A 25,438-nucleotide genomic window follows, 5' to 3' on the forward strand; every position below is an offset into this window, starting at 1 on the left:
AAGAACGGCTGGAGACTGTCTTGCGAGGGATTTGCGAATGTCGTGGAAACCGAGCAACCGTTTACGTCGACGAATCCAAAACTGCACAGACCATCGCGTTGCAGACGAGACAAATGCGACGCTGGTTCAAGGCTTTTCCTGAAGTGATGCTCATTGACGCGACGCATAACACCAACGAATCGCGCTACAAGCTCTTCTCGCTCATGGTTAACGATGTGTACGGACATGTAAGTAAATGTACCTGACGTTACATCCTATGCGCCTCTAGTTACACTTTTACTGTTTGCGTAGCTTCAGCTACAACATGTACTTGATATGTACAAATTCTTACTTATGAGTTGTTAACGTAATGCTAGGGTCAATACGTACATCACAGTCTCATGGAGAACGAAAGTGCAGAGTGTATTTCAGATGCTATCGGGTCGTTCAAGTTTAACAACTCTTCGTGGGAGCAAGTCAGGGTAATTGTGATTGACAAGGACATGGGTGAATTGGGATTACTAGAAATGGAGTTCCCTGGCGTGAAAGTGATTCTGTGTCACTTCCATTTGAAGAAGTATATTCGGACCGAGCTGGCAAAGAGCGAGTATGGAGGCCCGTCCAGCTTCGACAAAGACCAAGTTGAAGATGCTATCGATATGATGCGGCTGGCGGTTTCTACGGATGAGTACGTTAAGTTTCTGAAGTATCTATACTTCTTGCTGGAAGGTGTTCGTCTTAAACGTGAAGACCCTGTACCTGTGCCTACGCATCCATTTTTGAAGTACTTCATGAAGAACTGGGATTCGATAAAAGAACGATGGGCGCTGTACGCACGTTCGGATGTTCCACATCTAGGCAACCACACCAATAATAGGTACAATTTCTTGCGCTATAGGTTCTAGACTCACCTTTAACTGTGTTTTTGCCTGGTGGTTTGGTGATCTGTAGGCTTGGAACATCATGGGGTCATATCAAAGAGGTTCTGAAGCCGGAGATGGCGCTGGATGAGTGCGTAGATACGCTGATGTTCTTGCAAGCAGTAGCAAAGATGGAGTACGGAAAGAAAATCACAGACGTGGGCCAGATGCGTTATGATGGTGCAGATCACGAGCTTGAACAGCTAGCGCGCGAAGTCAGCCCGTATGCGTACCGGCTTGTTGAAGAGCAGTATTGGGCGTCTAAGGATCGCAAGACAAGTTACGGCGTGGAGGAAATACATTCCAGCCTGTTTGTCCTGACCGGAGGTGGCCACACCAGTACATGCTATCATGTCGACACTACGGTAAGTTTGTCACCCGTTCTGGCCCGTGTAAACCCTAACGTACGTCGCTGTTATTGCGTGCCTTTAGAGATATCACTGCTTATGTGTATTCATGAAGACGATGTTGCTTCCATGCCGGCACGTCATGTATTGGCGTCTTTTACGTGGAAAACAGGCAATTCCTATTCGGTACAATGCACCCCGTTGGAGGTTGTCGTGCAAGCTCAATCAACCTGCGCCAGAAGAAGACGTACCAGACAGAACAGCTGCGTGCACAGCCTTCCAAGTCCGTGACTCTGCTATGACAGCAAGGCGCCATCACGTTTTAAATGGTACGACGAAGTACAAGCACGCTCTCGAGTGTGGAAAGAGTATTGCAGACATTATGAGCAGGAACGGAACGTTTGTATTTGGAGAAATGATGAACGCCTTGGAGAAATTTGAAGACATTATCAAGGACGATGTTGCACCATTTGTTGGTCGAGAAGGTGAATGGGTCGACCCGCTTTCACAGCTATCGTCGCTGACATTTTCGCCTACGTTAAATACCAATGCTGTTGAACCAAAGGATGCTGTGATGAAAAGGATACGGAAGATGAAGAAAAAAACAAGAACACTTCCACAGCGAACTCGGACGATGACGAACCTCCGACTCAACAGAGCGCACCTCTAGCTACAATGCAATGTGCTACAGCTACAATGCAAGAGCCTACAGCTACACCGTGTGCGACTAGAGGTACTTCCCACGTGACTTTGACCCATCCTGCTACACAAGAACCACTGTGTGTAACTAGAGGCAATTCCTGTGTGACTTTAACCACCCCAGAGGTGGATGCAGCAAGTATGTCTGATTTTAAACAAAACCCAAGCCAGTTCAAGCGCCAGCACATTAGCAGCAGTTCGTCAGAATCCTCTCAGTCTGGGTCATTTGTGATAACAAAGAGCGCAAAAAGTCGGGGACGTCCCCAGGTCAGAAAGAAGCAAGGAAAAGCAGAAAAGAAGCAGAGGATCGAGAATAGCAAGAAGAAGGCTTCCAAGTTGATACAAGGGACGCTGGCACCAGTTCCAAGCGTACGGAACATTGCTAAACTGTTGGACAACAACTACACCTATGAAGACGCCAAGAAGGTGCTACCCAATCTCACTATTCGAGCTGTTCCAAAGACCAAGAAGGCGAATGCTGGTATTTATCTTGAGGATGAGTGCATCTGTGACGTCAGATTTGTGTTTCCAAAACAATTTGTGGAAAAATGCCTGGCTGCGGTCGCAGCGTTTCGAAAAGGCTTGATTGAAACTGTCGATGACGACACTATTGGTGTAAGAGTTCCTCGCTTTGGGATATTCCAATACCAGGACATTGTCGCGATGGACCGATGGCACGCCTCCATGCAGTATTTATCTGCCACTGAAGATGCGATTACTTGGGCTGTCAACACTAGCGTCAAGCGCTTGTCTCTACCGGTAAAGATTGATGACGGAGTCAGCAGCGATCCGACAGAACGGGAAGTTATTATCAGGCGGATTCTTCTGAAGGGTGGCCGCGAGACTTCGTTCGGGAGTGTGCCCTATAACGGACTACTAACGCTTCGAGAAAATATGTGGATGGATGATTCATGCATGGGGCATGGGATTGCTCTACTTCAACGAGAACACCCGGATAATGGCATCGTTAACCCGATCTTCAATCGTTTCCACGATAAAGTCGTCCGGCTCAGGGCTATAAATACAGGCAAGCCTTTCAAGAAAACGAATCAGATCATTCTGTTGCCGCTACACATAGACAACAACCACTGGTGTGGAGCAGTTTTCGATTATCGCAGCGAACGTCGAGAAGTCCTGGTGTTCGACCCCTTGCAAGACCCCAAGTCAAAATATTACGCCAAATGCGAAGAACTACTGAAAGACGTGTTTTTAGAAGGTGAAGACAGCTCCATACCCTTGCCGATTCAGAGAGTCACGAATGTACGCCAGCCGGACTTCTCAAGCTGTGGAGCAGCTGTTTTACTATTCTTTGAGTGCTACCTCACCGGCATCGATATGCCGAAAAAGCTCAGCCATGCCTCAATGCGTTTTTTCAGGCTTCGGTACATGTTAAAGTGCCTGCAGCAGGCGAGTTAGGAAGTCGATAACATGAAGATAATGTACCCCTGTAGCTCGCATTGTGATGCCTCTGTCTGTTGATTCCAATGTGTGCGTGCTGCGGTGATACTGTTGAGCTGCGTAAAGTGAAAGATACTGGTCATGGTCTGCTCTACTCTAGCAGTACTCGTCAGGCAAATTCTCACTAAGTGCTTCGTACCTTCGGGTGACATTCATGCATTCCAGTTACATTACAGCAACACCTCATGCTACCAGTCGCGTGACTGGCTGTCGTCGCAAGCACCGATATCTCTAAAAATGATGAATTTTTTTATCTGTTAAAATTAAATTACCGTAATATATTTTCGCGTAGTACCTTTAGTACGTACATGTACATGTATCTCGGGACCAATTAACACGAAGTGGCTCGAGTCACTCACACAGTGTAACCCTAACATTCGCTTAAGTACGAGCTACTCGGTACCTCTAACATTGATCAAAAACTATTGCATGCGTGTTGCCAGTTGTGCTTTGGGTTTGGAGATATTAATAGCGGATGCGTTGGGGAGGACGAGGTCTGGTTAGTGTGGCACTTGGAAAAGGTGACTCTGCGTTGGAACCATGAGCGCTGTCGTGCTGGGTGATCTACGCCACGAAATGGACGAGAATGTGATTGTTACCTCCACGACCATGAAGCTGAAGCCGACACCAAAGCCTGCCGACATCAAGACAAGTTTTCTCATCCGAACGCTGCCGAGGGATTGCAACCCAACGCCCGTTCCTACCGGTGGATTGGGTGCCAGTGCATCGGGGTTGCTGTCCCCAATAATAAACCAGCCCAAAAAGCAAGAAACAGAACTGGAGACTTTGCAACTCGATAATCCATTCGATGACATCACGGAGGACAAGCTAGTGAGTTGGAGGCCTGCGTGATAACTCTTTTCGACCTAGTTCCTTATGTTTTTATGCTCGGTGGTGTAGATACAATTGACAGGGAGTCATGACCTCGAGCGCGTCACTTCACTGCAGATATCGATCGACTCGACGAAACAATCGGTTGAAGTTATAGGAGAACTCTTGCCGTCTCTGCAACAACTACGGTTGCAGCAGAGCAACCTCAGTAGCTTTCGGGATCTGGGTACATCGCTTCGATCATTGCGAGTTCTTTGGGCGATGCACTGCCAGATCTCCGATCTCGACGGCATCGGAGCACTCATGAACTTGCAAGAGCTGTATCTACAGCACAACAAAGTGAGCGACATCAGCCCACTGACGATGCATGAGGAGCTTCGTGTGATTGGTACGGCTTGTCTAAAGCTGTTGAATGATGGTGGGGCGTACCGTTTACCTCATTGTACTGTGCTTCAGACCTCGAAGGGAATCGAATCACGGATATTGGTCAGATCGAACAACTCGGTAAGATCAGTCAACAGTATCACCACTCGGTATCTTCAATAACTAACAACTCGTGCTTCAGCGTTCTGTCCGCAGCTCATGTCGCTTAACCTAACGGGGAACTCAGTTGAGACCGTCAAACACTACCGTCAGATTGTTGCCAATTTCGTGCCACAACTGGTGTCGTTGGATGACGAGGCACTGTCGGACAGCGAGAGAGTCAAGTTGTCGGACTCAGAAATCGACGCTGCCATCTGCAATCATCAAGATCGGCTTCACACCGATGTATCAGCTTCTGACCCGATGGTGCCGAATGAGCTCAGAAGTCCTCGTCAGCTTTCATCGAACGGACTTCCAGTGGATTCTCCTCGTGCTGACGACTCCGGTAGCCGCCTCACTCATGGAACCGACATCGTGTTCGCCGGAAACGTCTCGAGTGCGCTTCGTCGACACCGACACGAGGCAACGGGATCAAATCGCGATCTCTACAAACATACGGGAGGCAGTTCTGAGGACTCTGCAAGCTCTGTTAATACACGCCCTTCATCGAGTCATGGACTACCGGAACGCCCGAAGACGCCAGCACAACGAATCTCCATCACCGACACACTTGACCGAGCTCGAGAGCTTGACACCCACAAGCACAAGTCTCGCGACGCCATCTTGGACGAGCTGAAAACCTGGCAGCTAGATAGTGTCGGTACGTCGCAAATCGGAGTTCCCCGTGACACCAACAAAGCGCTCTACCTCGAAGACACCACAGCTAATCGCAGCAGATGTCGACGAAAAGGAAGCATCGACGGCGTCACTGGAAATGGGGCAGCAATTGTTGCTCGGCTGGAACGTCGACCCAACACGTCAGCTGGAGTATTGCGAAATGGAGTCAACGTCCGAGAAGCGTTTGTTGAGCCTGCACGAGTCCCACCGAGACCAAGGTCGCGAGGGGGGTCTTCAAAGTGTCGTGGGCTGTCCTCCGGTACGTCTACTGTCGACATCCTCATCTTAGATGGCAGCGATGACACGAAGCGACCATGTTCTCCAATCAAGACGTCAATAGCCAGCTACACGAAGGCTCTGGGACGTCAGCATGACTGGAATCTGGACGTGCTCTCCCCTACAGTGGACATCTCAACTGCTAAGCGCCATCTACCGACTTCGCTGAGCAGTAAACAGCAACTTAGACGCTCCCAAAGACAAGAGGAGAACGAGGATTCCAGCGACGACGATGAGTAAGTATCCCGTGAGTATTTTTTTGTATCTGGTGCGGTGGCATCAGCGTCTATGACAGGACTATATCCATAGTAGATAACATACTTTCTCTCCTTGTTTCGTGCTATAACAGATCAAGCGTGTGTCCAGCCGTGGTATCGGAACTCGGTAGTCCGACGCTAGTACCCAAGACTGCGTTCTTTAATGTGGCTGAAAGTCTGAATGCGATCGAAAAGTGGCGAGACGAACTGGAAGACGACGCAGAAGACTTCGTCAACTTAAGTGTTGCAGGTCTTCCGAGTTGTCTGTCACCGCGTAACATTCGAGTAACAAAGGAAGCCACAAGTGTCGACACCGCAAACACCAGTTGCAACCAGCAAAACTCGCCAACTCGGCTGCAACTCAATCAGAAATTGACACTTGGTCCTGGAAATCATGAGAGTGATCGCCACCTCGTTCAGTTGGTGCGAGAGAGACAAGGTCAACTCAAGACACGAGAAGGCTTCAGATCTTTCCTTCGTGGGATCGATAAGGAGCGTCTGGAGACTGTTCTACGACAAGCATTCGCTGATCCTGACAAAGTGAAGCGTCGAATGCAGCTCATGATTGGGTTCTTCCGTCACGAGATACAATAATTTTTATCAAAAAAGCACTAATAAAAAACAATTTGTACAATTAATCGGATGTAAAGAAGTCACCGGGTGTATTAGAATAGTCCTTCGTCCGACCTTATTGACAGTCATATCATTCGAGTCGAGTTTATGACGAAAATGTGACGCTCAATCTACGAGCGGTAGTCAGCATTAATGGCCACGTACTCGTGCGTCAGGTCGATGCCCAGCACCTGCGTCTCCTTGGAGCCAACACCCAGGTCGATCTCAATCTGCAATAATAAATCAAACAACCTGTTAGCACCTCACGCAATAAACATCGTTACGTCAACGCTTACCTCGACAAACTTCCCGTGCGGCGGGTAGTTGTGCGAGCTGGCGTCCAGTCCACCACGCGTGGGTTCAATCAGCATTGCGTCGCGCATGTGGGCCACCAGCTTGGCCTCAATGTCGTCGTTGAGCACCATCTCGCCGTTCTCGAAGATGACAACGCCGCCCATCCGGATCTTCATGCGACGCTGAATGTTCACGTCCTTGTGGTACGTTCCCATGTACTTGCCCACAGCCATGACGAGGCGGCCCACATTGGGGTCGTTGCCAGCCACCGCACACTTGAGCAGAGGCGAGTTGACCACCGACTTGCCGACACCCTTCGCCATCTCGTTGGACAGCGCGCCGCTCACACGCACACGCATCACGTGGTGCGCACCTTCACCGTTGCGTACAATGTCCTCGCTCAGCCCCAGACACACCTCGTGCAGCGCCGTCTTGAACTCGTCCAGCTGCTTCATGTCGAACGGGATCTGGTCCGACGAAACGAGCGTCACCGTGTCGGACGTGCTCTGGTCCGTGTCCACACTCAGTGAGTTGTACGTGTCTCCAACCACCTCCGTCAGTAGTTGACGCAAGACGTCACGCGGGATCGACAGATCTGCAGCAATAATTGTGAGTCTACTGTGAGAACTGATATCAATTCACGTTGCCAGCACGCACCGGTGAGGATGTAGGACAGCATCGTCGCCATGTTGGGTTCAATCATACCGGCACCCTTGGCAATGCCGACGATGCGACCGCCACACACGTCCATGGAGCGGATCTTCGGGTATAAATCTAAGGTAGAACATGGGTTTTATAAGCTCTTAACTGTAAGAAATTATACACATTAGTTGCAGCCCTACCAGTGGTCATAATCCCCTCGGCAGCAGGTAGAACGGACTCGGACTGCAGGTTGGTGACGAGCTTGGGGAGGTTCTCGACCATAGAGTCTACCGGGATGCGCCATCCGATGACGCCCGTGGAGCAGGGCAACACCTGAGAGCCTCCCTCCAGTCTAAGGTGCTTGGCTAGATTCTCGCAGACTTCTTCGGCATCAGCCACGCCACCACCACTGGCGCAGACGTTGGAAATTTTGCTGTTGACGAGGATGGCGCCGAGTTTTGGCTCGTTCAAGCGCTTGCGACCCACAAGGACAGGGGCACCGGGGAAGGCATTCTGTGTGAACACAGCAGCGAAGAGAGACGTGGGTTTGACGGGTTTAATGAGTGTCATGGTCATCTTGGCTGGCAGGTGGGGCGCCTCTTGTGGCACGAAATCGAACTTGGTGGTGGCCACGGAGAAACCCCAGGGCAGGCGGCTCTGGTGCGCCTCGAGGTAGTCCATATACTCATGGCGCGAATCGAACACGAACGGATGACCGTGAGTAGACAGACACCGTGTCTGCAGCAGCGACCGCGAGCGGGAGAGCGACGACAAGCGCAGGAACGACATGACTTCAATTCAATTGTGGGCCAGTCGGGAAAGTTAAACCGTTTTCGGATTTTTCGTATGGACATGTAGATCGGCCCAACGACCAATCACAAAACTTCAAATCTTTTGTCTAATTACCGGTAAGCTAAAATTTGCCAAATTCTGTCACAAAAAAGTATGCACAATTTTTGGTGTGTGTTGCTTTAGTCCTCCCCGCCAGTTTGCTCTATTAATACCGGTATTCTAGTTCAAAGAGCAATAAGGAAATTATGGCCGAGTCGCCGCTGCCGCCGCCTCCTCCGCCACCTCCTCCACCGCAAGACGACCTCAAGAGAAAGAAGCCGACGCTTAACAATCCCAACCAGCCGAAGCCCAGGAAGAGAAAGGACTTCCGCGCGATCATGGCGCTGTTCCACGACGAAGGAAAGGACATGGCCAAAGTTAAACGCGAGTGGGCCGCGTTATGGCAGACAACGCTGACTGAGAGTCAGGAGGACCACAAGCGACGGCGGCAGCAGGAACAGCACGGCATAAAGCGCAAAAAGAACGAGCACGATCATGGCCTCATGTCGGCTCGAGGTGGGCTGGGATCGCGTCTCGGCAGCATGAATCAGGACCACCTCAAACGGGCACGACAGGTGCGGCCGTCTTTGCGTGTGTTTTTGTGTTCCCGCTCGTTTTTCTGACGGTGTTTTGTGTGTTTTAGGGCTCTACGGCAAGTACAGACTCGTCAGAGTCGAGTAAGGGCAGTCGACTAGGAGGACGTTTCCCCAAGAACATCCCAAAGGGGTCCAAGCTCATGCAAAAGTTTGGTGGTCGTACTTAATATCAAGCGTGCGTAATGTGAAGAGATTGAAGACTTTTAGTCGTTTCCTTGACGCCTTATCGTTGATGAGGATACATGTACCGGTACTCTGAAATCTGGAACTTTATGGCAGTGGCGCGGAATCATTGTATTTAATGTGGATGGATTTAGTGCCGAGTAAACGGCTTTCGGCTACATACAACGACAAGTAACATTAAGCTATACATTGGACTTGGGTAATGACAGCACTTGAACTATAAGAACGATAAGGTGTCCACGTCGGTATTAACGTCATTGATATCTCCGAGCAGAGCGTCGATCTCGCAGTTAAAGAGCACTTGGTCGGTCTCAATGTCACCAAGAATGGCAGACACATCGAACTCGGTCAGCATGCTGGTCGATACCGTGCTGTCAAGCTCGAAGCAGCAGTCCAAGACGTCATCGACATTGATGCAGCTGCTGCCGTTGCCAATGTTGCTGATGCAAGCCAGCTCGTCGACTAACGAGACAAAGCCACCATCCCAGTCCAGAGTCTCCAGATCAACAGAATCAAGTACGTTAAGCAGCAGAAGGCCGTCATTGAAGCCGAAGGTGGCGTCCTCCATTAACCACAGCGGATCCACGAATGACGCGGAGCATACGTCCGACAGCTCGTCGATGGCGCACACGTCGCGCGGTGACATCTTGTGCTTCTTGGCTGAAGTGGTGAGCTCGGTGGTGAACTCCAGAAGATTCCGAGGTCGCTTCATCGACGTCGTTGGCTTCACCGGAGCCGATGTCATCACAGCCCCAGCCTTCGCTTTGAGCTTCATCTGGCCCACCATGCCGGCGAGCTGGGACGTGTGACACCGCACGAGCACCTCGTGACTGAAGGTAGCGACACTAGCGCGCGTCTTGGTCCACTTGTGGAACCCGAAGTTGTTGAGCTGGCGTTGGAAGCTGGAGAACTTGCCGTGCTTGAAATACTTGCGCAGCACCTCGGTCTCCAGTCTCGGCACGTCGTAGACCTGGAAGTGAGATCCGTCGGCCGACCAGGATAGAATGCGCTGGTCTTCGTTCTGGAGCATGTCGTAGACGGTACGCACGAAGCGAGGCACGGTGGCGAAGGTCACGTCGTTGGTATTGTTACTGTCTATATTCATGTTTAGGCTGCTTTGGTTGCTTGTCGTAGTGGTTGGTTGTGAGGTTGACCCGACTGTTGTTAGAGTGGTCTGGGCAAATGGAACCCAATTGAGTAGTGACGGATCTTCCTTCTCGAGGTTCCATTCGCGGCCGATTTGGGCGAGGCGCAGCGAGCGTCTGGCTTACGTGTTCCGCTCTAGGAGCAGACAGTTGATCCACAGCAACGTCGACAGAAGGATGAGGAGAAAGCTTACCAAGCGACAAGGCAGCAATACATTTGTCAGCCTTACGCTAAGATTCTAAGCCTGAGAACTCTCGAGTCGACATCTCAATACTGCTGTTGTTGCGACGGTGCTGCGATCGGAGAATTCGCCGAGGACCCACATGCTTGCTGTGTTCTGACAAAGCACATGAGCTCAGACTGAGGAGTTATATATTACAATGTACCGCGCTAAGATCAAGTTGAAGTTTATCATATGTTTTGTGCTTCTGTCAAACGAGCTTACAAAATACTTGTATTGACAGCTGCGATCCTTTTTTCTTAAATATAATATTTAAAAAAGTCGTGCGAAGCTGATATTATGTGCAAGGCGCCTCCCATGCAGACATGTTGTAGTTTCCGCTGATCTCTCCCAACAACACTAGAATTTAGATCCTTAGTACTCAATGTTCTTTTATATGTAGCGCAAATTGAGAAAAAATAGAATTTGATAATTATTTTCACGGCAGGGGAACTGTGGTGCTTCTTGGTGAAATGCTGTTTTTTTCAGCATCAAAGCACAGCCATATTGCAGCACTTGGTCGACTTTTCAGCATATTTCAGCCCGGGCGGGAGTTTGAAGCTGTAAGCTCAAAACCAGAGATTTACAGAGTTTTCAGGGTTAAGCTAGACCTTCATAGCATCTCCTGCGGCTACATATTGGATGTAGACAACATGAGCGCCAGTAGTGAATCACAGAAAAAGTCGTGATATTGCGCACTGAACAATGCTGCGGAAAACATATTTAATTTGTGAGCTAGTTGACAACATGATATTATCGCTTCTTTAAAGACTTACGCTGATGTCAGGCCACCACCATCGGGTGTAGTTAGCCGACTAACCCGCAGCAAATTCAAATTCATTAGACGGGCGAGGATATTTTGTGCAGTTTATTAATCTAACCCAGGTACAGGAAACATTTATAAAATTATTGATCACACCTTTCATTTGTAACAATTCCCGTGAATTAGTGTTGAATGATGACCAAAAACTCTGGCTGAAATAAATTTCATGAAAAGGCCACACATTAAGTACGATAAGTACCTTAATGCTCATTCGAGAATCTAGTGTTGAGGAAAGATGGTCAAACTTTCGCTCGTTAGTACAATTGTTGGTAAGGCAGAAAGCAAGTTCGGTGTGGAGATCAAGAACAGCAAGCAAGTGTGGAAGCAAGTGTGGTGCGATCAAGGAGAAGATCGGGATCGTCGATGTCATGGAGCTGAAAGCCTGGCGATGAGAAAAACGAAGAGAAGGGTGAGGCATGGCTGTCAGACGAATGCTATTCAGCTCTGAAGTTGGAAAAAGGATATGCTCCCTCTGACATTCAGATGCTGATGAATGGAGAGCAGATAAATGCCTCGATGACTTTGCAGTATTGGTTTTTTGAAAAGATCAATATGCGACTGCCATCCATAAAACACATCCACGTGCCGGTGGTGATTCGGAAGCGCTCGGATGAAAACCGCGACACGGAAGACAAACCACCCATGGAGCGAGTTAAGATTGCGAGCGCAGAGTTGGCTTTTCAAGGCCCAGGAATTTCAATGAAAACGATCGGACGTATTGAGCGCTGCTAACGGCGTTTATGTCAAGTCGTTCCTGCTCTAAAAAGAACCGAACCAGAACCACGGCTCTGATAATTACTCAGAACCCCTAAGAATCAGGAGGAATTTTTGGGCTCGTTTTTAAATGCGAAAGAGCAAGAACCGGTTCTCAGCTATTGGACATTTGCTTTTTTAAAACAGTGAGCCCAAGGGTTGAAGTTTCACATTTTGGGCTCAGTAAAATATGCGAAAGGACACGTGAACCTAATAACGGACGCGCCCGAATAAAAGCTCCCTCCCGAATAATGCCCTCAATTGACCTATCTACCGGCTTTAAAAAATTGAATCCCCTCCCGAATAGAACGACGCAGATCGCTGTCCAGTCATATTTGTCAGTCTCACCGCTGCACGCTAGTGGCATCTTCATTGTGGAAAATGAGCGGGCAGCGGCAGGCAGTGAGCATTGGCCGAAAGCAAGAGGTGATTCAGTGGATCGAGACGGCGGGAGAAGGCGTCCTCACTCGAGCCGTTGCGCACTTTCGGTCCCAGGGGTGGAGTGTCGATGGTGGTGCAGTGCGCCGCTGGTGGCGACTGCGCGATAAAATTCGCGCTGCTGCACCACACCAAGCTCGTGTAGCTGGCGGAGGCCGCAAGCCCTTGTCGGAGACACTGGAAGAGCTGCTCTATAAGGAATTTGTGACCAAGCGCACCAGAAGGAGAAGGTAACGCGCAGCTGGCTGGCCGATATAGCACTCGTTCTGTACGCGGATGAAGCTGAAGGGCGAGAAGCATCGCCGCCATTTACAGCATCCGATCACTGGGTCTCGAACTTTATGCGTCGCTTCGAGATATCGCTGCGCCGCCGGACAAACCTGACGGTCCTTGGCGACGAGACCCTTGTGGACCGAGCCGTCCGCTACATGGTGTTTCTACAAGCTCAGCTACCTTCCATCGACTTAGAAAGGACTGTTCTCATGGATGAGACGGCCGTGTATTTCGAAGACGCTCGACAGACCTTGCTGGACTTTGTCGGTGCTCGACACGTCGTGGTTCGCTCTACTGGGTTCTCTTCTATGCAAATTACTGTTGTGCTCGCTGTCAGCGCAACTGGAAGAAAGCTTCCTCCGCTTTTAGTAAGGAAAGGTAAACCTAAACCCACTTTCGAGAATAAACCAGGACCTCTTTACGTGGCTCAGCAGCCTCGTGCCTGGGTGGATAGTGAGTTGCTCAAGAAGTGGATAAATATTGCTTTTCCTCTCGTGGCGCAAGACGAATGGAAATGTCTAGTTTGGGACAGTATGAGAGCGCACATTTCGAAGGCGATCAAGGCGAAGTGCGCTTCCAGGAAGATCTATATGTGCTGTACCCGGTGGGCTAACGCCCTACTTACAGGCCGGGGACATCGGCATCTACAAGAGCTTCAAGGATTTGCTCTATGTGGAGATCAACGCCTGGAAGGAGTCCGACCAAGTGGATTACACCCGCTTTGGTAACCCCCGAAGGCAAAGCGTTGACACTGTGTGTGAATGGGTTCGCCGTGCTTGGCGTGATACCGAAGAATCGACTGTGATGCACACCATTGAAGCGGCAGGCTTTGCGCGTGACCCTAGCGACTGGTTTATCGCCAAGCACGACGTTTACGGCGCCAGATTCCGCGAAAAGTGGGCGGAGGAATCAAAGGACGACGAGAATGCAGACCTGCTGAATGTTTCGGCTCTGGATGACGCGCTGGACGACATCAATCTGGTAGACGAATAGCTTTCCTCTAATAGAGTCCGTACCCCGAATACAAGCCGTTACAACTTTTTGAGTCTGCACTATAAAATAAAGGCCGGACTATAATAGGGCGCGCCCGTTACATGTATATCGGTAATACTGGATCATACCGAATCCGTCTGAAACCAAGAGTTATTTTTTTGGCAGTTAGGGCCTGTTTCATTTGAGGATAAGTAATACGGTACCGCAAGGATATTCTACCCTAACCTTGGCAAGGAATACAAAGCTTTTATTGGCTAATAAGATAATCCAAGGAATAAGTTATTCTGAGCTTGAAAGTCAGAATAGTGAGAATATCAAGGATTACCTGTACAAGCCGATACATCATGGTTGGACTCGAGAAGGCCGGGTGTCAGTTTCCAAATAGCTTCAGCAAAGCGCAATGGACAACGAAGTCGCTGCTGCCGTTGCCTGTGTGATAATTTGCGCATATGCATTTTTGTTTAACGTTGACGGTAGGTGCATGCACGATGCTGACAAGGAAGTACACACAGTAAGAACAAAAAAAATTATACTCAATGATGACCGTCGGCAGGATGATGTTAGCTTTCGAAGCGCCTTTCGGGTTGGGCGTGGGTGCTTCGAAGCTGTTGTGGTTTTTCTCGAGGCCAAATGGTCAACATATCACAAGGGCAATCCCAATTCCTTGGGTGGAAACAGAAAGTTTTTTGGTGTCAAATTTTCTGTACTAATCCTGTCCTAACTGTCCTACAAAATCCTAAAATACGTCGTAAATTACTGGAATAGATTGCAAAATGGATCCTAAAAAGGTTCTAAATCCGGAAAAACATTGCAATCCTAATACTGTCCAAAATTAAAAACCGGTATTTTTGTCGGAAATTTAGGACATATCCTAAAACCTATTTTGAGTCGAACTTGGGATTGAGGTTTTTAAAAGTTAACGGGAACCAATCATGCAGAAACACATAGCTGTTTTAATTTTTATTGTCACTTGACAACTTTGTCCATAGAGCACAAGAACTACCGCTTCTGCAAGTAGCGCACCGTCCCGGAGACAGGAACAACCTATTTCAGCTGCGTGAAGTTCCGGACTGGGTGTCCAGCACGTCTTGTAGTCAAGAAGGGGGCACTATCATCGAAAAAAATAGTCACCGCTGCGACCAAGAAATTTTAGAAGAAGTTGCAGACGTACGCCACGACATGTCTTTGGAGCTGCAAGATCGCGCCATTAAAGACTTCGCTGTTGCACCTGGTGTTCTGTGGCAGCGCGTCTTTGATAGTTTCCGTACCAAGCATCACCCGTCAACTATCTACGGTATTGCGCGTCCGAGTGGTGTTACGATCATCAAAAACGTACGCCAAGGTGCCACCGGTGGCGAATTTCCGTGCAATTGAGGCTGCACCGGTGCGAAGCATTAGCGACTCAGACCCGCGCCCGTTCCTACAATTCAGCATGGCTCGCCCCACCACCGCCGGCATACAGCGTATGCTCTGCTTTGGGCATCCGGACTTACTGCGGATTCTACGGTACCCTCAGCTGACCCTTTTTATTGATGGTACCTTTTCGGTGGTACCAAAAGGTTTCTCGCAGTGCCTGATTGCTATGGTCTACGATCCTAGTGTCGACGTATACGTGCCACTACTCTACGTACTCGTCAATTCGAAAAGCCAAGAAACGTATTGGCGAGTACTAGAGCAGCTCATCATGGCGTCCGAACGCCAGCTGGAGCCTCGTGATGCTACCTGTGACTTTGAGCTTGCGCTCATTAACGCTGTGATTGAGCAGTTCCCTGCAGCCAACATTGTTGGCTGCCTCTTCCACTGGAAGCAGGCTCTACGTAGGAAGATGATAGAACTGAAGATTCCCAAGGAACAGATCGCAGACGCCATGAAGTCGGGAAAACTGGACGTGCTTACTGTCATTCCTGCCGAAGAAGTGCTGGACAAGGTACGTAATTTTTTTTATTTTACTTACGGAAAATATTACTAAAATAAAATTAATTTTTTTTGGCAGGGACTACGGTATGTTCGAAGCATCATCGATGAGACCGCAGCAAAGACTAAATGGAACGCTTTCTGGAAGTGTTTTGTGCGAACGTGGACAAAGAGGTTCGACACGTCGCTGTGGAACGTGAGCCAGATGCGACGCAACAATGTGAGCATGATAAATCGGACTAATAACCCGCTGGAGAAGTACAATCGCGATTTTTCTGCTCGCATTGGTGCGCCACATCCAAGTATTCTCGTCTTCATTGAAGCTGCAAAGGCAGAGGCACATTCCTACATAAAACTGCTGGACGACATCAAGCATGGTCGACAGGGCGCTCCTGCTCATGCGCGGTCTGTGGACGTTGAAGTCCCCGGGGAATACATGGCGTTTGAGTAGCATTCTGCATTCTGTAAGCCATAAGATATCTCTCGTTGGCATGGGTAGTGTAGCCTTACAACTTTCGTATTTGTCCTAACTGTCCTAACTGTCCTAACTGTCCTAACTGTCCTAACGATCCTATAACCCATGCCGAAGTTTTGTGCCAATACCGTAATTTATGACAGACAAGTTAGGACGTTTAGGACGCTTTTAGTACGGAAAAACTTCTTCCAGTTTTTCTTAGGGAAAAGGTAGCTCTTGTACTCTGTTACCTCGGATCGCGTGGGAGTTTGAAAGACGTCTGCCAAAAATTTGGTGTCAGTACGTCTACAGGCTCCCGCGCTTTAACTCGAATTATTCATATATTGTATTGTGAGCGAGGACGCTTTATTTTTTATCCTAGAAATGTATTAGAGTGGTCTGAGGTAGTGTCAGGTTTTGAAGGTGTATGCGGAATTCCAAATGTAGCTGGAGCTATTGATGGAGCTCTAATCAAGCGTTCTCGCCCGGCGGCGTTTTGGGGATGGTACTGTCGTAAGGGGTTTCCAGCTTACAATGTGATGGCTATTGTAGATGTTCATCAGAGATTTATGGCTTTTTCAGTTAGACCAGGGAGTTGCAACGACCAGTCTGTTTGGAGCCGGAGTCTAATGGGGAAGTATGTCAAACAGAGGTTGCCTGTGGGTATGCACTTCATAGCAGATGCGGGCTATGCGTTACGCTCCTACATGCTCACACCCTTTGCCCACAACGAGCGAGCCAACCCTGTAATTAACAAGTTCAACAAGTCACATTCAAGAACACGCATGCCGGTGGAAATGGCATTTGGGGCTGTCAAAGGCCGTTTCCAAAGTTTGAGAAGAGAACTCGATATGAACAGCGACGTCGAAGACGGAAAAGTTATTGCAAGTTGCTTCGTGCTACATAAATTTGCCTTAACGTACGAGCGCAATACCCTATTGGAGCTGGAAACCCTGGTACGTGGAGAAAGAGACAACAACATGCAAGATGGCATGGTTCAGCATAACGACTGCGGCGGGGCTGCCGTAGCTTTAGCGTCAGAGGAAGACGTTCGACTCAAAGAGTCACTAATACTAAGTTCCTTATCCAAAGGACACTTACAGCCCAAGACCAGGGCTCAAAGTTAACACCTTAACTTTTATGCTTCAAAACCAGAAGTGTTTTATTTACTATTATTGCGGCCAAGCCGCCTAGGGGTAAATGTATCTCTTTAACTATCTAGCATAGTTAAACCTAATCAAATGCATAACGTGTGGCTTTCAGCCAACGTACTGAGAGACCTTGTTAACTCTCTAACTTATGTACTGAGAGTTTGTAAACTCTCCGGATACTTCGTACCCCTGTGTGCTCCACACCATGTAACCCCGTTACACTCTCCCCCACTAAGATGAGAACATTCCGTTCTCGAAACTCTCCTCAGCGAGGTCACGTCTTGTTAAGACGGCGGAGGTTACTACACCTCACACCAGCGTTGTACAGCTCCGTGAGCTCACAAACGCCTACGCATCGTTGATGCCCAACTTCTCGTCGTCGGCCCACGGCCCAATGCTCCAAGCGCAGCGCGCATCTTGCTCTCAAGCGGTCTCAGACCTACGCTCGCGCTCCGCGCCTACTCCAAGAGCTGCAAACCGCTTAGAGCAATGCTCTTGACTCATTCGAGTCGTCGACAACAGCTCAGCGGTTGAGCACTCGCTTCACAAGCGATAGGTCGGTGGTTCAAACCCACTAGGGCACAGCCCTCTCGTTCCATGAACGATTGTTCACGCTTGGACAAGCTTAAGGGCAACACCCTTTTAGCTCAATGGTTGAGCGTTGGCTTTGAGAGCCACAGGTCGGTGGTTCGAGCCCACCAGGGCACAGCCCTGTCGCTCCATGAACGATTGTTCACGCTTGGACAAGCTTAAGAGCAATCCGCTTTTAGCTCAGTGGTCGAGCGTTGGCTTTGGAAGCCACAGGTCGGTGGTTCGAACCCGCCAGGGCACAGCCCTCTCGTTCCATGAACTTTTGTCCTTGAATGGACAAGCTTAAGGGCAACGCCCTTTCAGCTCAGTGGTCGAGCGCTGGCTTTGAAAGCCAGAGGTCGGTGGTTCAAATCCACCCGGGCGCAGCCCTCTCATACCATGAGTAGTCCGTTCTCGGACTGACGTACGGGCATCGCCCTTGTAGCTCAATGGTAGAGCTCCGGCCTGTCAAGCCAAAGGCCAGTGGTTCGATCCCCGTGCGGGACACCACTTTCGCTGTTACAGCGCATCCACATTTGGATCATGCTCATCGAGCAAGTTGTTTCAAAACAACTATGCGTCTATCGAGACGCTTGTGCCTGAACCTTGTTCAGCACAACACGAAGCACCTGCTTCCTTCGGGACCATGTCCCTAACACTACGAGGTCTCTCCACCTCCTGCTCCCGCTGCGAGCACCGCTCATACGTACGAGCTGGCTGCTGCAGCCACTGGTCAGAGCCTGAGCTCAACTACTGACCTCATCGCTCCCCACTCTAGTGGGAGGCGCCCAGCGCCTGGCGACGCTGTCGCACGCCATGGTGGCGCTTCGGCACATGATGTGCCCGGTCGTAAGCGTCAACGACGTCAGGGCAATCTTGCCGGAGGATAACCTCAAACTCCCATGAGTTCTGTGAGTGAGGGTAACCCCTCCACTTCACTAAGTACTGGGTACGACCCTGGCGTCTACGCCACGCCACAAGGCGTTCCACGTGAAAGTGGAGCTCACCATGCTCATCGAGCAGAGCAGGAGGAGGCCTTGCCTCAGCTGGGCTCTCGCGTGGAGAGTCAGCACTTGCCGGAACGGCGTCTGCGTCCATACGACGCCGGCGTCCACGACGCGAACGTTCACCGCCCATCGGTCGATCTCGAAGAGATGATCCACCTTGTGGATAGGTTAGAGCCACCACTGTTGACTCACAAACAGGTCTCGGACCTTGAGCGTCCTGCTGCTCGGCTGAACGTTCAGCTTGCCTTGCTCCTGCATCTCGAGCACTTCGCTCCGCGACCTGTGGCTCTGCCACATGCTGTTGATCAGCCATCTGTGGATCCACCACTTGCTGTCGTTCAGCCTCCCGTGGCTCGACCACCTGCTGCCCTGCAGCTGTCCGTGGCCCAGCCACCGTTGGTGCCAACGCCTCCGCGCTCACCTGAGCAGGGTCTTGGTATGGCTTAAGCAAGCCGACATAGAAGACCGGATGCGTGCGCATCTTCTTCGGAAGGTTGAGCGTATACGCTAGGCCCTTCCTGGCCACGACCTTGAACGGTCCTATGAACCGAGGTCTTAACTTCGTCTTGAAGACTGCAGACACTGCATGAGTAGGTAGGTTTTTAGCGTTTAATAAAACTTGGTCACCGACCTCAAACCTCTCAACATTGCTTCTGCCCTTGGCATCTGCATGTTCCTTTTGCGTGTCTTGGCTTTCAGCCATAGCGTCGCGTACTTGACGCATTACGCTCAGTCTCAAAGAGACAAAGTCATCGACTTGCTTGCGAACCGCAACAGGGCTGACATCAGCTAGCCACTCGACTATCCCTCCCCCACCAAGCCCTGAGCCACTGCGTGGCGGCGTCAGTGGGACGCGAGGGTTAACCAAGCCGTTCACATAGAACGGAGTGTAGCCTGTCGAGGCGTGCACTGCATTATTTAATGCGAACTCAACGAGTGGGAGCATCTGGCTCCAGCGTTTTGGCGCCTCAGCGCATACGCTTCGGAGGGTATCCTCCACAACGCGATTCACGCGTTCGGTTTGACCATCGGTCTGCGGATGGTCCGCCGTGGACATGTCCAAACGAGTGCCGAGCACTCTGAAGAGGGACGTCCAGAACTTCGCGGTGAAGCGCGGATCTCGATCCGAGACAATTGCCTCAGGCAAGCCATGTTGGCAAAAGACTCGGTCTAAAAACAGCAAAGCTGTACCTTCACCATCAATGGTGTCCGGCACTGCCGCTAAATGAGCCATCTTGCTCAATCGGTCTACAAAGACCACTATACCTGTGTTTCCCGCCTTATCCTTGGGAAGGCCAAACACAAAGTCCATACTCATGGGCTGCCAGCATCCCTTGGGGACAGGCAAACTCGCCAATGGCGCTGCCGTGCTCGGCGCGGACTTTGTCCGTTGACACGTCTCACACGTGCGTACATAGGTGCCGACCCACTTATACATCTTGGGCCACCAGTACATCGAGCTCACCGAGCTATAGGTCTTCTCCCGACCTAAGTGCCCGCCCACGGGCGTATCCTGAACCTCATAGAGGATTCAATACTTTAGATCCTCATCATGAGGAACGACTACACGAGGGTTATCCTCAGCGTCGGTGCTGTAGTACAGCAGGCCGCCATCGAGCGAGTATCGATGCAGCCTCGCGCGTAAGCTTCCAGACAATTCCTTGTCAGAGTCTTTAAACGCTTCGCTCCCAAGAGCCCGTAGCAGCGCTACGCACATGTCGTCTTGTGCATACGCTCCGCGTATCAAGTCAGGCACTGACGACGTCACTGTCGTGACATGAGCTAACTCGTAGTCCGGCCTGCGCGAGAGCGCATCGGCCACTACATTAAGCCGCCCCGGCTTGTACTTCACCTCGAAGTTATACTCGGCAAAGAAGGAAAGCCATCTTGCCATTCTCTGAGAGAGATGAGGCGACTGTGTCGCAGTGCGTAACGACGCATGATCAGTAAAGATCACAAAAGGCTTAGAGCCTAGCAGGTGTACCCTGAATTTGACTAGAGCATACTTCATTGCAAGTAGCTCTTTGTCATGAACTGGATAGTTCTTCTCTGCAGCTTTGAGCTGGCGAGACTCAAACGCGATCACGCGTTCACGCCCTTCGGCGTCTGCTTGTAGTAAAGCACAACCGATTGCAAAATCGGAGGCGTCACAGACGACGCTAAACGGACTATCCGGGTCCGGTAGCGCAAGGATTGGAGCCTGGAGAAGGCTCTCCTTCACAGCCTCAAAGGCTCCGTCGTGCTCGACGTTCCAGCACCATGGTGCGTCCTTCTTAAGGAGATCTGATAATGGCCGAGCCATCTCCGCGTAGTTCGCACTGTACTTGTGCAAGTAATTGGCTAAGCCTAGCCACTTGCGTAAGTCTTTTTGGTTCTTGGGAACCGGCCAGTCCACGATGGCCTTGACTTTGGCAGGATCTGCCCGTAAGCCACGCTTCCCAATGAAGCACCCGAGGAAAGGTATCTCCTCCGCGCCAAAGACGCACTTGTCCAAGTTGGCATACAACTTATTAGTGCGCATGCACTCGAGCACCGCTCACAAGTGGTCAATGTGGTTATCCACGTCTGACTTTCCGTGCTCGGCACGACTATGGACGAATATATCGTCAAAGTACGTTTGAGCGTACGCCCGGTGGGGCCTAAACAGCTGCGTCACAAGACGATTGAACGTTGCTGGTGCGTTCAACAGCCCCTGGGGCATCACCAGCCACTCCCAGAGCATACCGCTCGGAGTACTCACCGCTGTCAGCGGAATGTCGCTCGCTCTCATGAGCAATTGGTAGTAACCATCGATCAAGTCGAGCGCGCTGTACAGCGTACAGCCTACCATGTTGCTCTGTAGAACATCCTTGCGAAAAAACGACGTTTGCGCCGGGATAGTGGGCGCATTTAGCTTGCTAAAGGCATGAACAATGCGCCACTTGCCGTTCGGCTTTCTGACACAGAACGTGGGTGTCGAGTGAGGAGACTTACTCTCACACACCATCCCTGCCTCGTGCTTCGCACGGAAGAATGCGTCAATGCCGTCACACTGCTCTATCGGCAAAGGCCATTGCCTTGTTACGCAGTATTTGGTTCCAAGAACTAGGTCAATCTAATGACACACGCCTCGATCCGGAGGCAGGCCCGTCGGTGGGTCTATCGAGACAACGTCTCCACACTCCTTCACTACCGGGTAGAAGGGATCCGAAGGATCTTTGAGGGTCGCCGATCCACTTCTTGCGCTCAGCGCCTTCTTGGTGTCGTCTAGGACCGCGTCGTCCACGACGGATGAGGAGCTCAGCTCCTCCTCAGGTCCCAGCAAGACCACCTCGGCTAGCTCACCTGCCTTTAAGGATTCGCCAAACTCGGCAATGGACATCTCGTCCAGCTCTAGCAAAGCATCTGCAGCGGGCAGAGTGTCAAGGCTGATATCGCCTTCTACCTCCCCCGTCACTCCGTTAGCGAGTGTATACAGCTGTTCACAGCAATCACGTGGAGCATCACCGCTCGACACGTTGGACACATCGTCCGACGTCGAAGACGTCACAGATGCCCTGCGTCTTCTTCTCCTCTCCCTCCGCGACCGAGCCCGGCCGGATGAGGGCGGTGTGGCGACATCTCCATCACTCCCGGGTGCAGCAGCACCATCACTCCTCGAAGAGGATACAGTGTCTCGCACGACACTTGGCTGAAAGCCAAGAGGTTCTTGACCTTCACACAGTACACTAGGTGTCACTTCATCTGCATCTCCTGGGCCACGCCCATGATGCATCGACTCGCAGTTGACCGCGACCCTTGGGTCACGCAGCGGTAGGTCATCGACCAGATTCGTACCACTCAGTGGATTACGCGCCACTCCGCGCTCGTCCTCACCAGGACCCAGCAGTTGGTCATTGACCTGACCTGCACCGCTCAGCGAATAACGTGCCGCACCACGTACGCCCTCAGGACAAACAGCAACCTCGTTGCTAACAATTTCGGACATACCAATGTCCAGCACTACGGCCGCCTCGGCCTCGTGCTCGCGCCAAAAGCGCTTCTGCTTCCTAGCAGAGGTGGGTTCATGACTCACCAAAGTTCCACTAGGAGCAGGGTGCGACGCACCTAGCGTTTTCGACTTCCAGTCGATCCATGGCTCATGGCGTTCCAGCCATGCCATGCCAAGGATGAGGTCATACCTCGCATCCAGGTCTAAGACCAAACAGCGTTCCACGCTATCGAAGTTCTCAAACTTCACTCCAAGGTCGACAGAGACCTTCGACACAGTTACCAGTGTCCCCGTCGCGAGACGGACAGAGATCGTATCTCTCGTTGGCACTTCCAGTGCTTCAGCATACAGCTGACTCCCTTCTAGGGTGGAGCGACGGGCGTAGTAGCCCGAGGCTCCCGAGTCAATCAAGACTCTCCATGGCTTTGCAAAGCCCTTCACGTTCGCTTGAACGACCAGCAAGCCCGGCTTGCACACACTCTTCTCGTAAGAGAGCTCAGCTTTCTTCGGGGCTGAGCCCCGTTGTCCTCTACCTCTTCGAGGCACAACAGAACTCAGTTCTTCCCCAGTAGGCCGCCCCGCGCCTACTGGGAGTTGCCGTTTCCCGGCGATGACCCGGAGGGTTGGCTCGCCGGAGCCTCGCGCTTCTTGCGCAGAGGGCAATAGGCCCTCAAGTGCTTAGTGCTATTGCACACAAAGCATCGGCGGATGCCGGCGCGCTGCTCCGCAGCAAAAAGCTCCGCTTCTTCATCTTCAGCATATCTGAGGTCCATCGGCTCTGGACCGCTCGAAGAGCTTGCGCTACCAGCGCTCCAACCAGGTCGCGCCGACCTGAAGTTGTGCTCGGCATTCTATGCCACATCCACCGCCTCTTCAAAAGAGTTAGGGTGTACACGGAACACTTCCGTTCGAGCTGCGCTCACACGAAGTCCCTCCATGAACACGGTCACGCTGACCAGTTCCGGAAGAGGGTCCGCCGCCATTCCGGCGATAAGAGTTCTCAACTCTTGGACATAGTCCAATAAATCCTTCTTACCCTGGCGGGTAGCAAGGAACTTTGACCGGACACGGTAAGCCTGATTAGGCGGCGCGAACACGCGCGAAAGCTGTTGCTTCAGCTGATCCCAAGTGGGAAATGCAGCGTCAACAGACGTGCCGCACGTTAGTGCCCATTCGCGAGCGCGACCTCCAAGCCTGGAGATAGCCAGCGCCACGCGCTGATGCTCAGACTGGAGCAGGGCCGATCCCATGGCCATCTCGACCTCACGGGTCCAGAGAAGGAGATTCTCTCCATCCTTCCCCTCGAAGGTTTTTACGCTCACCATGAGCGGTTTCAGTCTCATAGACTCTTCACGCGTCATCGACGCCGCCGCCGTTGCGGCGCTCATCTTCTCTTGGACATGCTCCAAGAGCGCGTTCTCGTAGCGGGAGAACGATTCCAGCCTGGCAGTGACCGCCTCTGGACCTTGCGATGCAAGATGAGCCACGCCCTCCGGGCCAAGCAAGGACATAAGCTTAGTAAGCGCGTCCTGCTGCGCCGGGGGCAAATTCGCGAACACGGGGTGTTCCATCCTCGCAGAGGATATAGTCAACCGACTCAGGAGCGGGATTGACTACCAGTGCTACCAAGTGCAGCGGGGCTGCCGTAGCTTTAGCGTCAGAGGAAGACGTTCGGCTCAAAGAGTCACTAATACTAAGTTCCTTATCCAAAGGACACTTACAGCCCAAGACCAGGGCTCAAAGTTAACACCTTAACTTTTATGCTTCAAAACCAGAAGTGTTTTATTTACTATTATTGCGGCCAAGCCGCCTAGGGGTAAATGTATCTCCTTAACTATCTAGCATAGTTACACCTAATCAAATGCATAACGTGTGGCTTTCAGCCAACGTACTGAGAGACCTTGTTAACTCTCCAACTTATGTACTGAGAGTTTGTTAACTCTCCGGGTACTTCGTACCCCTGTGTGCTCCACACCATGTAACCCCGTTACAATTTCACCTCAATACGAGACCACGAAGCCATACCGCGGATTACGACACTACGGTAGAGCACGATAACACAGGTGACAGGTGTATACTCGATATCTCAGACGACAGAAATACACCACAACATCACGATAGAATGGTTGACGGAACCGCACCAGGAAGACACCGAACCCACGGAAAAGCACCCATCGGCGAGGGTGTGGCGATGGGATGCTATGACCCACGAAAGATTATTGACCACGAAATGTGTGGAGACCACGAAAAAAATTAAAAATATGAAAGAGAACCGTACAGCGGACACCTTATCTCCAACAGACCATGCCACTCCGTCGCGTAGCGTCGGCGAGCGGCTAGTCGCTCCTATCTAGTGGAGTGTGGTGTGCGTCCTTCCGTCCGAGGGTTGGGTTAAAAAAGGGGACGCAAATTACGTGCGTTCCACAGGCTGCCGAGCGCAGCGAATGCGCCCCTTATTGGCAAAAGCTGACATTATGTGGTGTACACATTGTACTTTAATGCACCGCTCAATTTTCTTCCATTTTCAAAACAGGAATCCGCGAAGTGCTACACCGAGTAACGTACGCTGCATGTGTGCGTGTTCGCTAGCATTAGTAGGCT

General features: G+C 51.0%; 3 protein-coding genes across 3 annotated transcripts; 2 read left to right on the top strand and 1 right to left on the bottom strand.

The window, feature by feature from the left end:
- Positions 1-3,943: 3,943 nt before the first annotated feature.
- Positions 3,944-6,458, top strand: PITG_04697 (uncharacterized protein; the record flags this gene model as incomplete). The annotated part of the gene is made up of 6 exons (XM_002905385.1): positions 3,944-4,234; positions 4,508-4,622; positions 4,691-4,738; positions 4,800-5,946; positions 6,060-6,390; positions 6,435-6,458. 6 exons carry the CDS (start codon positions 3,944-3,946, stop codon positions 6,456-6,458), a joined length of 1,956 nt encoding a protein of 651 aa, XP_002905431.1.
- Positions 6,459-6,710: 252 nt separating this feature from the next.
- Positions 6,711-8,304, bottom strand: PITG_04698 (arginine biosynthesis bifunctional protein argJ, putative; the record flags this gene model as incomplete). The annotated part of the gene is made up of 4 exons (XM_002905386.1): positions 6,711-6,809; positions 6,876-7,468; positions 7,531-7,647; positions 7,716-8,304. 4 exons carry the CDS (start codon positions 8,302-8,304, stop codon positions 6,711-6,713), a joined length of 1,398 nt encoding a protein of 465 aa, XP_002905432.1.
- A 248-nt stretch (positions 8,305-8,552) lies between these two features.
- PITG_04699 (uncharacterized protein) lies at positions 8,553-9,041 on the top strand (the record flags this gene model as incomplete). The annotated part of the gene is made up of 2 exons (XM_002905387.1): positions 8,553-8,921; positions 9,009-9,041. 2 exons carry the CDS (start codon positions 8,553-8,555, stop codon positions 9,039-9,041), a joined length of 402 nt encoding a protein of 133 aa, XP_002905433.1.
- Positions 9,042-25,438: the final 16,397 nt, after the last annotated feature.

This window comes from Phytophthora infestans, genomic scaffold (assembly GCF_000142945.1).
Source record: "Phytophthora infestans T30-4 supercont1.6 genomic scaffold, whole genome shotgun sequence".
NCBI classification, from domain to species: domain Eukaryota; phylum Oomycota; class Peronosporomycetes; order Peronosporales; family Peronosporaceae; genus Phytophthora; species Phytophthora infestans.